We start from the raw sequence: 12,237 nt of genomic DNA on the forward strand, positions 1-12,237 counted from the left end.
GTTGCCATTCTTAGAAATCTATCAGTTATGGACCTATGTAAAACAGTGATATTTTTTCCAGCCACAATATTGTGCCATAGTATGGGCATTCAGAGATTACCCAAATTTGGCAGGCCAGTCCTATGTTCACTAGATTCCTGGTACACACCTTATCAAGGCTTACTGCTTGGGAATCACCAGCAGTGGAATATACAGTTGGACAGTTACCTACCTGCATAATAATTCTGGTTAAGGTTTGGTGTTTTTATGTGCGTTCTGTGACTTGTTCTCTGTGATCACAACTGTGGAGGCTATTAACATCAAGATTCCATATGCCAATGAAGGGGTAATGGGTGCATCTCTGCTTTTAATGCCATTGGTTAGATGGGTGTGAGGGACGTGTTGCCTTTACAAGTACAGCCCCAAGAGATAAAAGCCTTCAGCTTGAATAAACATGGCACACGTGCGCCAGTGGTGGGTCTGAGTGTAATGACTAAATACGGACAGCATATCTTGAAAAATCAGAATTACTGTGAAGTAACTTTCATTCTACCCTTCGGTCACTTTTGTGGCAGCCATAGGTTTTCCATACGTCTTCCTTGCTTGAATATGATGTCTAGTAGTTGGATCTATTAGTCCATACAGGCGATAGCCACATCACAGGATAAAATAAGTATGGTTAATTAAATGTATTTTGGTCAAATGGCTCTGTCAGTGTGGACATCCACTTAAGATGTCTCAATGGCCACATAATTTTTCTCCATTTCCTCTATGGGAATCTACCTACATTCAGAGAGGAGGGGGAGAAGGCGTTGGGTGCAACTACCTGCATTCTTCCAGACTGATAGTGATGTATCTCTCAGAAAACAATTAGTGATGTTAAGAGAAATTTTGTTTTAGATCTTTGTGGTTTTCAGTCCTGGCTCTGCCTCCATTGCTCACCGAAAAAAAAAATTCTTCCCCTTATTGGTCTTGGTTTATGTTTCTCATGATCTGGATGCTAAATGGTGTTTAGGGCTAATACTACTTTACCCTGTCTTCCCATTAATTTCCTTATATTTGCATATATCTCAACTTTTAGTGCTGGTTTTAGTTGTATTCATTGCTGTCCATTGAAACAATTTTGTACACTATAATACCGTGTTTACAAACAGACATGATTTGAATAAGTAATTCTTGGAGTGACTTTTTCTTTCTACTTTATCTTTTTTGAATTTCAGACTTTATATGAACAGTGCAACAGTGGTGAAAGTCTTGATGTATCTGCATTTACAAAACCTGTCAATCAAACACGGACAAAAAAATGATGTGCCGTAATATGTGATTCCCTGGAACATGTAAAGTAAATTTGATAAAAATATACATTGAGCTGGTATTCGGGGCGGGGGGGGGCAAAAGACTGACAGCATAGAGATCATATTTTTTAAGTGATGCCATTATCTCTGTTGCTAATAACGCCACAAACTATTAATACAGATTTTTTAAAAAAATCTAACACTTTTTACTATCTGCTATCTGTTTACTATTTGCATGTCATTCTGGTGAAATAGTGAAAATGTGATAGTCAACACACTTTGTTTCTGATACTGGCACAAGACGATAGTGTTTTGATTACAAATACTTGTGTGGATATGTCTAAATAAACAACTTCTTGATATGAAACTTTAAAAAGATGTGTGGGGGAAGGTGTGGAATTTTTAGATCTCTGTAAAACCCAAATTGTGGATCTAAGTTACCTGACAGAGTTCTTGCCAGTACCATTTGAAATGTATATTCTACAGTTTTGTTCTTTACTGCCAAACACGGTCAGTACTAGTGGCTTTCTTAATGTCCAGTGGATCGTCTTAGGCCTTTGGAAAACAAACATTTCTGTAATGTTAAAGTGCTAAGAACAGCAGGTAAATCTAACATCCTTGTTAGCAATGTCAGGTTGCCATTGGATGATAAGTGGCACACTGGAAGTATTGTTAAAACGCTGAAGAACATGTAAATAAAGTGGTTTACACTGTATAAAAATGGTTCTTCATAAATTCAATTTTCTACTTCCTGCTTTTTTTCCAAAGAGCAAATTATTTTTAGAAGAATACTTTTTTGAGCACGTGTGCAGAAAATAGCCAAAATTTAATACTAGTTTTAAAAAACCTCTTCAGTTTAAGTACTGTTCTGAACTTCATGTAAGATGCTTTTAAAAGGTGGTTGATGTAATACAATGGGGTGGCCAAGCTGCGGCTCTTGAGCCTCATGTAGCTCTTTGAGCAATTTAAATGTGGCTCCTGCTTGGAACCGTGTGCTGGGAGTGCTATCTGCTGCTCTGAGCATGCGTCCCAGCACTTGGTTGTAGAAGCGTGTGACAGGGGCGGTGGTGGCACCTCTGGTGCTTGGCTGGCATTGAGTTTGAGCAGGAGACTAAGGGTGCCCGGCTCTGGGGGAGGGGTGGGGAATTGGGCTGTATCAGGGAGCTGGAGGGTGCCTGGTTCTGCAGGAGGGGAGGGGGATTGGGTTAGAGCAGGGGACTGGGGGTGCCTGGCTCTGGGGGAGAGGGAGACAAGTGCCACGGTAACAAAGACAGTCTGGCAGACCCCCTGCTTCCGCCCTTCCTATGGCCCGTAGGAATGAGCGATGGTACTTTGTCCCATCCCAGGGCAATGAGCACTTGTTCACCCAACTCCCTGGTAGTGGATGCTGCAAATCGCAGACAGCACCAAGGGTTCCAGGGTCCCTTCCAAAAAAAATAGAGATGCTAAGTGCTTGGACCTCTATGGGAGGAAAGTTTATTCTACAGGGGAGGCCCTGGTTAGTAGATATGTTTATAAGATACTCAGCACCCTCTCAAAGTTCTCTGAATTGGTTCCACCCGAAGCCAAGCAGGACTTCACAGTTGTGGTGGTGGAAGAGAACAAGCTGGTTTCCAGGGTGTCTCTACAGGCTGCACTGGATGCTGCAGATGCTGCCACTTGTGGTATGGCGTCCAGAATTGCCATGCACAGGGGTGCATGGCTACAGGTCTCAGGCCTGCTGTACGAAGTCCAACAGACGATTCAGGAGCTCCCCTTTGATGGTCCGACCTCATTTGCGGAGAAAACTGATGATTCCGTAGTCTGAAGGACTCCAGGACCACTCTGCATTCTCTGGGCCCACATACACCTGCTAATCAGCCTGGCACTTTAACCCTTGTCTGCATCACAGACATTCATTTCTCTTCACACCCCTCCTTCCTAACCCCCTTCCCTGTCCCTCTTCTGAGACCCCCTCATGAGATCCTGCTGCGGCAGGAACTTCAATCCCTCCTTGGTTCTGGGGCCACAGAAGAGGTTCCTCCAAAGTTCAGGGGCAAGAGTTTTACTCCCGTTATTTCCCAATTCCAAAACCCAGAGGGGTTTGAGACCTATTCTAGATCTAAAATTGCTCAACGAGCGTGTGAAAAAGTTAGTTTTGTATGATATCCCTGGGTCTCATACTCCCGATGCTGGAATGGGGATTGGTTCGCTGCCCTCAACTTACAAGACACACATTTTCATATTTCAATTTATCCGCCTCACAGGAGGTTCCTGAGATTCATGGCAGAGGGAAACCATTATCAGTTCACAGTTTTACCATTGAGTCTGTGTGTGGCCCCCAGGGTCTTCACTAAATGCATGGTGGTAGTGGCAGCGCACATACATAGGCAAGGGGTGCAGCTGTTCCCGTACCTGGATGATTGGTTGCTCAACGGTCATTCTTGGGAGCAGGCGCTTCAGCAAGTACAGCTGATTTGACAAATATTTGTAAGCTGTGATCTCTTGATCAAAGAGGCAAAGTCTGTACTGCTCCCGTCTCAATCAGTAGAGTTCATAGGAGCCCAGCTGGATGCAAAGTGTGCCAGGGCGTTCTTTCCCCACTTACAGGTTCAGAACCATGGGAGGTTGTCATCCACGATATCTTGGCAGTTCCTACCACGATGGCCAGATGCTGTCTGTGCCTACTGGGTCATGTGGCACCTTTGTGGTTCAGCCTGCCAAGTTGAGAATGCGCCCCCTACAGCTGTGGCTGGTGTCGGTGTATTGCCATGTAAGAGACAGTTTAGATTTGGTGGTTACGGTACCACTGCAGACTCGGTTGACCCTGCATTGGTGGTTGGACAAGCAGGTCATCCTCAAAAGAGTCCCTTTCACCCCCCAAAAGCCCTCCTTTCCCCAGTAACAGATGCTTCGGACCTGGGGTGGGGAGCGCACGTGGGTCAGCTACTAATGTAAGCTCCATGTAGCGATCTGACCTTTGACTGCACGTAAATGTGAGGAAGCTTAGAGGCCATCAGGCTAGTGTGTGTGACCTTCAAGGCCAATCTGGTGGGGCATTGCATGTCAGTCAGTACAGACAACACGACAGCAATATAACAACTATATAAACAAACAGGGAGTATCGTGTTCCTCTCCTCTGTGTCGCAAGGCCGTGATGCTCTGGGATTTCTGCATACAGCACAGCATCCTGTTGCAGGCCCAGTGTCTACCAAGGGTGCACAATTCGCTAGCAGACCAGCCCAGCAGGTCCTTCATGGATCACAAGTGGTCACGCTACCCGGAGGTCATTCGTTCCATTTTCCGGAGATGGGGACGTCCCCAGGTGGACCTATTTGCCTCCCACCTCAATGTGAAATGTGGGACATTTTGCTCTTACCACAATGGGAGCCCCGGGTCCTGGGTGGACCTTCACTGTTCCATGGTCAGGCCTGCTGATGTATATGTTCCCTCTGATTCCACTAGGACTCAGGGTCCTCCTCAAGATTCAGTCAGATGGGGTGGCACCAGCACTGGTACTTGACCCTTCTGCACCTGACGATTTGCAAGCTGATGGCATAATCTGCCTGGACCTGTTGACACAGCAAGGAGGGACACTGCAGCACCCCAATCTCCAGTCGCTGCACCCCACAGCATGGATGCTCTGTGGCTAAGAGACCAGGAGCTGGCCTGTTCAGATCCCATAAAAGAAGTATTGTTTAGATAGTAGAAAACCCTCCACGAGAGTGACCTATATGCCTAAGTGGAAAAGATTTTCGGTGTGAGTGACTCCCAGAGGGCTATATCCCTGGCAAGCCCCCATCCAGATAATCTTAGACTACCTGTAGGGCCTAGTACAGTTGGACTTATCCCTCTCCTCAGTCAGGGTGCACCTGGCTGCCATCTCAGCCTTTCACCCAAGTCATAGAACGTCTTCTGTGTTCTCAGACCCTGTAGTCAAAAGGTTTGTGAAAGGTTTAGAAAGAATCAAGCCCCAGGTGTGGGCGCCCCTGCCCCCATGCAATCTCAATTTGGTATTAGCCAAGCTCCGGGGAGCTCCCTTTGAACCCCAGGCAACCCGTTCCCTGCTGTTTCTTAGTTACAAAACAGTGTTTTGGTGTCAGTAACCTCAGCCAGAAGGGTATTTGAGGTGTGAGCACTTTCAGTGTATCCCTTATACACAGTGTTTCAGAAGGATGAGGTTAGACTGAGACCTCATCCCCATTTTTACCAAAGGTGGTCTCTGCATTCGTGTTAACCAGGAGATTACTGGTATTTTACCCAAAACCTCACACCTCTCCAAGGGAACACTGTTTACATACCAAGCAGGGAACTTGTAAGTGTGGCACTAAGAGACCTAAAGGCTGGGCAGGGCACTATCTGGCCACTTCATGCAGTTAGTCTCACAATGGACCTGCACTGGAGAGAGAACCCCTTCAAGGAGTCAAAGGTGTCTTCCATTCCCCTTCCCTGCCACAATACTGGGTCCTCAACTCCCATGGAAGAGAAGCAGGGTACCGACAGAGCTCCCCCTGCTTCCAGGATGAAGTGGGAGATTATTACAATACTTTAGGGGGTAAGTACGGCCCCTTGAACTCAAGGGTCTCTGCGTCCCAACCATGTCAAATGCTAGTGTTCCCTTTGCAAGCTAGCAATTAATGTGAAGGGACAAATGGTGAGGAAATCTGGAGCTAAACCCTGTTTTGCCGTCCTCTCCTCTCACGCAGAGCGTGCTTGCTGGGGCTTTTCTCATGCAAAGAAGCGCTGAGTACTATGCAGAAGGTTCATTCACTCCCACCCTTCAACATGTCTGAGCCTGCAGAGAAGCCTATTACTCCTGCCCAACACTGCCTTGGGCTGCAGTGTAGTGAGAGTCTGGCTTTTGGCCCACAATCTACCTTTGCCAGGTAAAGGGCCTCTGACTTCAGTTAGCAGTGGAGTGGAATTTGTGCCTTGGGCTCATTGTGTAGATAACCTCTTGATTCCAGGGAAAGGGACCAAGACTGAAAAGTAGGAAGGTGTGTGTGTGTGTCTCTCTCTCTCTCTCTCTCTCTCTCTCTCTCCCCCCCTCCCCCCCCCACACACACACCCACCCGCCCCCTTCTTCACAGGCTGACTCCATTTTAAAGCCTTTGGAGTTCTCTGGGCAATCAGTGACCAGAACAGAAGCACAGGGGTGTATAGAAATAGGTGAGAAATCTCTGCCCATGTTCAAAATGATTCTGATTTGCTATGTAAAGCCCAGGTGTTCTAGGTTGGTCCAACAGTGCTTGAGAGTCACTCAGCATAGGGGAGCAGGCTTGGCAACATGGCCTGGGGCATCTAGCAAATAACATCCACTGTTGATGTTATTTGTGCTGATATCCCTCTGTCATTGAATGGTCCCTGGGCCAAGATGAACACTGTGATATCTTTCTCTCCTGTAAACAGATGGAGATGATGCCACACATGCATCACGATCATCCAAAAAGAGTAAAAAGCCTGCACTACCGTTACAGGACACAGAGCCCCTACCCTCCATCACCAGCCAGCCTGAAGTTGCAACCCTAGGCGGTTTGGGGGCAGTTGCCAACCTGCACATCCTACTAAGAGATGATGCTGAGGCTGTTGTCAGACAACTGACAAAAGCTTCCTGGAAAGAATGCTGCTCCGAACGGAAGCTTCCTAACACTACAGAGCAGCCCTAATTTCCATCTTGCTGAGGAACCACACCATCAAATCTTGTTGTCAAGACAACTGCCTTTTAGCACCAGTAGCAGTATCAATCTGTTTGTGGTAAGCTGAGCAGAGCCACTGAAGGATCTCCCTGTGCTGCTTGACCCAGGAACGAACCCAGCCGTTGAGTCACCACCTGTCAGGGAGTAGGATGCAAGGGGTCTTGCCTAGTGGTTGGAGCAGGAGTTGGTAGCCATATATGGAGGCACAGGGTCACACCAGGGATCAATGGCCGTATGTCACAGCCAGAGTCGGGGATTGCACCCAAAGGTCAAAACTAGTCAGAAGCTGGTTGTCAGAGCCAAAGTCAGGAGGTCAGACCCAGGTAGTAAAGGCAGGATCAGAGCAGGACTGGGAACAACCAAGCACAAAATCATGAGCAAATGTTTTGATCCATCAGCATTGTACTGCTGATCTTAAGAGTGAGTCGGCTGATCTGATTCAGCCAATCAGGTGGCTAGGCTAATCAGGTGACTCAGTTGGGGTCCAACTGTGCTCATTAGACTGCCTGGGTTAGGCTAGCAGACTTAGCTGCCCATCCTTATGCCTGAGATCAGGGGAGAAGGCGCATGTGCCACTGCACTAAAATAAATTGTTCATTCCTTGCACTATTATGTGATGAGGTGCAGTTGCATTACTCGTAAGGGGAGAAGCATTAACAAGCGAAACAAGGACCGCTGGTGGGCAGACACCCCCTTTGTTTGACTTTCCAAAGCTGAATTTTTAAAAAACAAGCTTCTGGCTTCCAGCTGTTCAGAAACATTCTTTCCTCCCACTGAGAAACCTAGTGCCAGAGATTGACACTGGCCACCTCAAAAAGAGACCTTTCACATTGAAGGAATGGAATGCCACCAACCTGCTGGCATTTCCTACACAAGCATCAGTTGATTCCCATTCCCCTTCTGTGTTGAGATTGTTGTGTAACTGCACAGGCCACTAGTTGTTGAATGAACTATAAGAAATCTTTCTGCGTGTCATCCATGATACCTCAGTTGGAAGGGTCCCAGTAACTGCCTGGTAGAACATTCACACTGTACGCTATGTAAGAGGTCAGCTCTTAATCTTTATTTGTAGGAAAAAAACAATGAGACACACAGAGAATCTTGTTTTAATCCATAGGAGTACTTAAATTTTGTACAAACCCAGTTTAAGATGAGGCAGGGCTTGTCTTGAATCCTTTGCACAAGGGATGCTTAGCAATGTCAGTAGTCTTCAGTGAAGGCAATGCAAGGTATGTTTTCTATCTCTTTAATCATTCTAATGGCTCTTCTCTGAACGGTCTCCAATTTATTAACCTCCTTCTTGCAGTGTGAGCACCAGAACTGGACAGAGTATTCCAGCAGTGATCACACCATGGCCAGATACACAGGTAAAAATAACGTATCTGCTTCTACTTCAGATTTCTGAGTTTATGCATCCAATGGCCATAGTGTCATACTGGGAGCTCATCTTTCTAAGAATCACTGCTTCCTAGGATAAAGTCTCCCATTCTGTAAGTATGATCTACACATTCTTTGTTCCTAGGTGTATACATTGATGTTCAGTCATAGTAAAACTACACTTTTTGCTTATGACCAGCTTACCATGTGATCCAAATCACTCGGTACCAATTACTTGGCCTTTTTGCTTCCCCAATTTTAGTGTCACCTGCAAACTTTATCAGTGATTATTTTATATTTTCCTCCAGATCACGGATAAAAAAGTTCAGCAGTATAAAGCAAAGAACCGATTATATGTTAAACACCACTGGAAATACACGTGTTCACTGAGGAGTCCCCATTGCAATAACATTTAGGAACCTATTGTTGAGTCAGTTTTTCATCTGTTTAATGTTTGCCACGTTTAGTTTTTAAACAATTATAGTTGTTTTTTAACAAAAATGTCATGTATCAAATCAAAGTATATACTAGAAACACTACTATCTGTTGCGATGGAGGCATCTCTGTCAGCCCACTATGTGGTGGGTACGACCTGTAACCCAGTTGTGGGGATTCCCTGTGAAGTGGGTGATTTTGGCCCCGTGGGTCCTGGACCCTTGACAGGGTGACTTAAACAAAACATCTGTGGGCTCTGGGCAGCAAACCAAACAAACAGTCTGGAGTCCTGTAGCTTCCCCAATGATCTTTGCGATGAGCAAGTCACTTGATCCATAGTCTGGGTCTTCAGGCTTTACCTGCAGAAGTCTTGGATGTACCTCTGCAGGAACCAGCAGTGCACATCCTTCCTCCTCCATCGCCCGACTCACCCCAACTGAGCTTGACTGCTGCTTCTTATCTGGATTCTGCACAGCAGGGGAACACCAGTGTGTCCTCCTGAGCCCACAATGATTGGTCTACTCCCAATGGCCCAGTGCAGGAATGGTATACCCCATCTTACCTTTTAACAGCCAAATTTGTAATTTCACCAAAAGAAAAGAGACAAAATTAATTGGCAGGATCTACTTTCCATAGATGCCTGCTGAGCTGTTATTTTGCCTGAGGCTGACGTCAGGCTGACATGCCACTGTCTACATCTACAGCAGATATTGGAAATCCACCAACTATGTGTGGCGGCTTCAAAAAAAGCTCTTAGACTAATGATATCCAAACCGTGCCTGTCAAATCTAAAGGTGGATCTATCTTGACAGACAAATCCAAGCCTATGGTGTGTTGGGTGGAACATTATTTAGAGCTGTACTCTGTTAATAATGATGTTGCTGATAGGACACTTGAAGATAGCTTGGGGTTTGATATACAAATCAAGCTTGATCAACAACCAAGCGCTGAAGAGCTGGATAGGGCATGAGATTCTCTCATTGCTGGAAAAGTGATTGGAAGAAATGGTATTCCAGCCAAACTACTCAAATGTGGGAAATCAATTCTTCTATTATGTCTATATAATCTCCTCCTTCAGTGCTGGAAAGAAAAAAAATTCCTTAGAACATATGTTGTTTTTGTAAGGGATAGAGATATTTGCAAAGGAGACAAGGGAGATTGTAACAACTACAGAAGCATTCCTGTAACAACAGCTATCTTAAAATGGGGATACCAGGTAAGATGTTCATTTCAGTGATCCATTACTTTGATGTATTGCTATATAATTTTAAAATATACCTTTGCGTTTTACTTTCTCAGGAGACACTTTCAAAGTGTGCTTTGTGAAGGTTAGGACACCATGTACTCAGTTCCAATAGGATACCTATTACGTTGCTCAGTCGCTTCAGTTATACATTTGACCTGATTGTTTTATGGCTTAAGCCTTAAATTTCTGTTTTAATTTTAGTTTTTGTTACACTAAAGTCCGGGGAACAAACAATAACTAATGGTATGTTTACGGAGGATTTCTGGAACAATGGCTACGTCTACATGTGAACGCTACATCGAAATAGGCTATTTCGATGAATAACGTCTACACGTCCTCCAGGGCTGGCAACGTCGACGTTCAACATCGACGTTGCGCAGCACCACATCGAAATAGGTGCTGCGAGGGAACGTCTACACGCCAAAGTAGCACACATCGAAATAAGGGTGTCAGGCACAGCTGCAGACAGGGTCACAGGGCGGACTCAACAGCAAGCCGCTCCCTTAAGGGGCCCCTCCCAGACACAGTTGCACTAAACAACACAAGATCCACAGAGCCGACAACTGGTTGCAGACCCTGTGCCTGCAGCATGGATCCCCAGCTGCGGCAGCAGCAGCCAGAAGCCCTGGGCTAAGGGCTGCTGCACACGGTGACCATAGAGCCCCGCAGGGGCTGGAGAGAGAGCGTCTCTCAACCCCTCAGCTGATGGCCGCCATGGAGGACCCCGCAATTTTGATGTTGCGGGACGCGCAACGACTACACGGTCCCTACTTCGACGTTGAACGTCGAAGTAGGGCGCTATTCCTATCCCCTCATGGGGTTAGCGGCTTCGACGTCTTGCCGCTTAACGTCGATGTTAACATCGAAATAGCGCCCAACACGTGTAGCCGTGACGGGCGCTATTTTGAAGTTAGTGCCTCTACTTCGAAGTAGCGTGCACGTGTAGACACGGCTAATGTAAGCCATAAGATGTTTTTGCAGCATTAAAGAAAAAGTATTAAACCTACTTGGCCAATTTTACCCCGGTGTAATTTCACCACACTTAGTGTAGTGACAACAGATTAATTATACCCGTAGCTTTCAACATGTGACAACATGCCATACCTTTCAATAACTCACTGTACACAATCCCGTATAGCGTACCATAAATACCCCACTGTCCACCATATGCATACCTTCCAACCCACCACTGCTTCAGTCTCAAGGCTCTGAGAGAAGTTGAATATCGAAAACCAAAAGACACACTGCTGAAACACACCCACACTCCTGCTTACTATATAATAGAGCAATTTCCTTCTTGAAAGCCTATGCCTGAGGGAAGAATGGAGTATGGGGATCTGACATTGACCCATCCCATCCAGACTATGAAATAAGTTGTATTGAAAAATGTGGTAGTTCAAGTAAGTTAGCAAACAGGTTTTCAAACACAGCTTATCAGCGGGATAGCCATGTTAAAACAATGAGGAGTCCTGTGACGCCTTAAAGACTAACAGATTTAGTTGGGCAAAAACCCATTTTGTCAGATGCATGGAGTGTAAATTAGAAAGGCAGGTATAAATATACTAACATGTGACAAAAAGGGAATTACCTTATCAAGTGGAGGTCGGGTACTAAGTAGGCCAATTCAATCAGGGTGGATGTGGTCCACTGCCAGGACTTGGTGAACCACAAAAGTGGCAAAATTGCTTTTGTGGTGACCCAGTCATTCCCAGTCACTATTCAAACCCTGCCCAATAGTGTCAAGTTTGCAAATGAATTGCAGCTTTGTAGTTTCTCTTTCAAGTCCGTTTTAGAAGTTCGTTCTTTGGTTAGTTTTTTGAAAGGTGGTGACTTTTAAATCTCTTACTGAGCATCCAGGGAGTTAGAAGTGCTCTCCTGGTTTTCGTATGTTGTCTTTCTTGAAGTCTGATTTGTGCCCATTTATCCTCTTGTGTAGGAATTGTCCAGTCTGGCCAGTGTAATACGCATGGTAGAGGGGCATTGCTGATGCTTGATGGTATATATCACGAGTAGATATGCAGGTGAATGCACCCAGATGGTGCGGCTGATGTGGTTAGGTCTTACGATAGTGTCGCTTGAATAGACACGTGGGTAGAATTGGCAACGGGTTTGTTGCAGGGATTGTTTCCTCCTCTTAGTATTTCTGTGATGGGGTGTGTGCTTGGTGAGTATTTGTGTCAGGGTGGGGGGCTGTCTGTAAGCGAGGACCGGCCCAGTTCAAACCACTTGA

At 45.8% G+C, this 12,237-nt stretch overlaps 1 protein-coding gene across 1 annotated transcript in view; it reads left to right on the top strand.

Moving 5' to 3' along the window:
* TTK (TTK protein kinase) overlaps positions 1-1,983 on the top strand; it is a 78,796-nt gene extending 76,813 nt beyond the window's left edge. Inside the window, exon 22 of the mRNA XM_074988871.1 lies at positions 1,200-1,983. Within this exon, the coding sequence (XP_074844972.1) occupies positions 1,200-1,286 (87 nt within the window). The 3' untranslated portion in view covers positions 1,287-1,983. The remainder of the gene's footprint in view (positions 1-1,199) is intronic.
* Positions 1,984-12,237: the final 10,254 nt, after the last annotated feature.

The sequence above is a fragment of the Carettochelys insculpta genome, chromosome 3 (assembly GCF_033958435.1).
Source record: "Carettochelys insculpta isolate YL-2023 chromosome 3, ASM3395843v1, whole genome shotgun sequence".
NCBI lineage: Eukaryota > Metazoa > Chordata > Testudines > Carettochelyidae > Carettochelys > Carettochelys insculpta.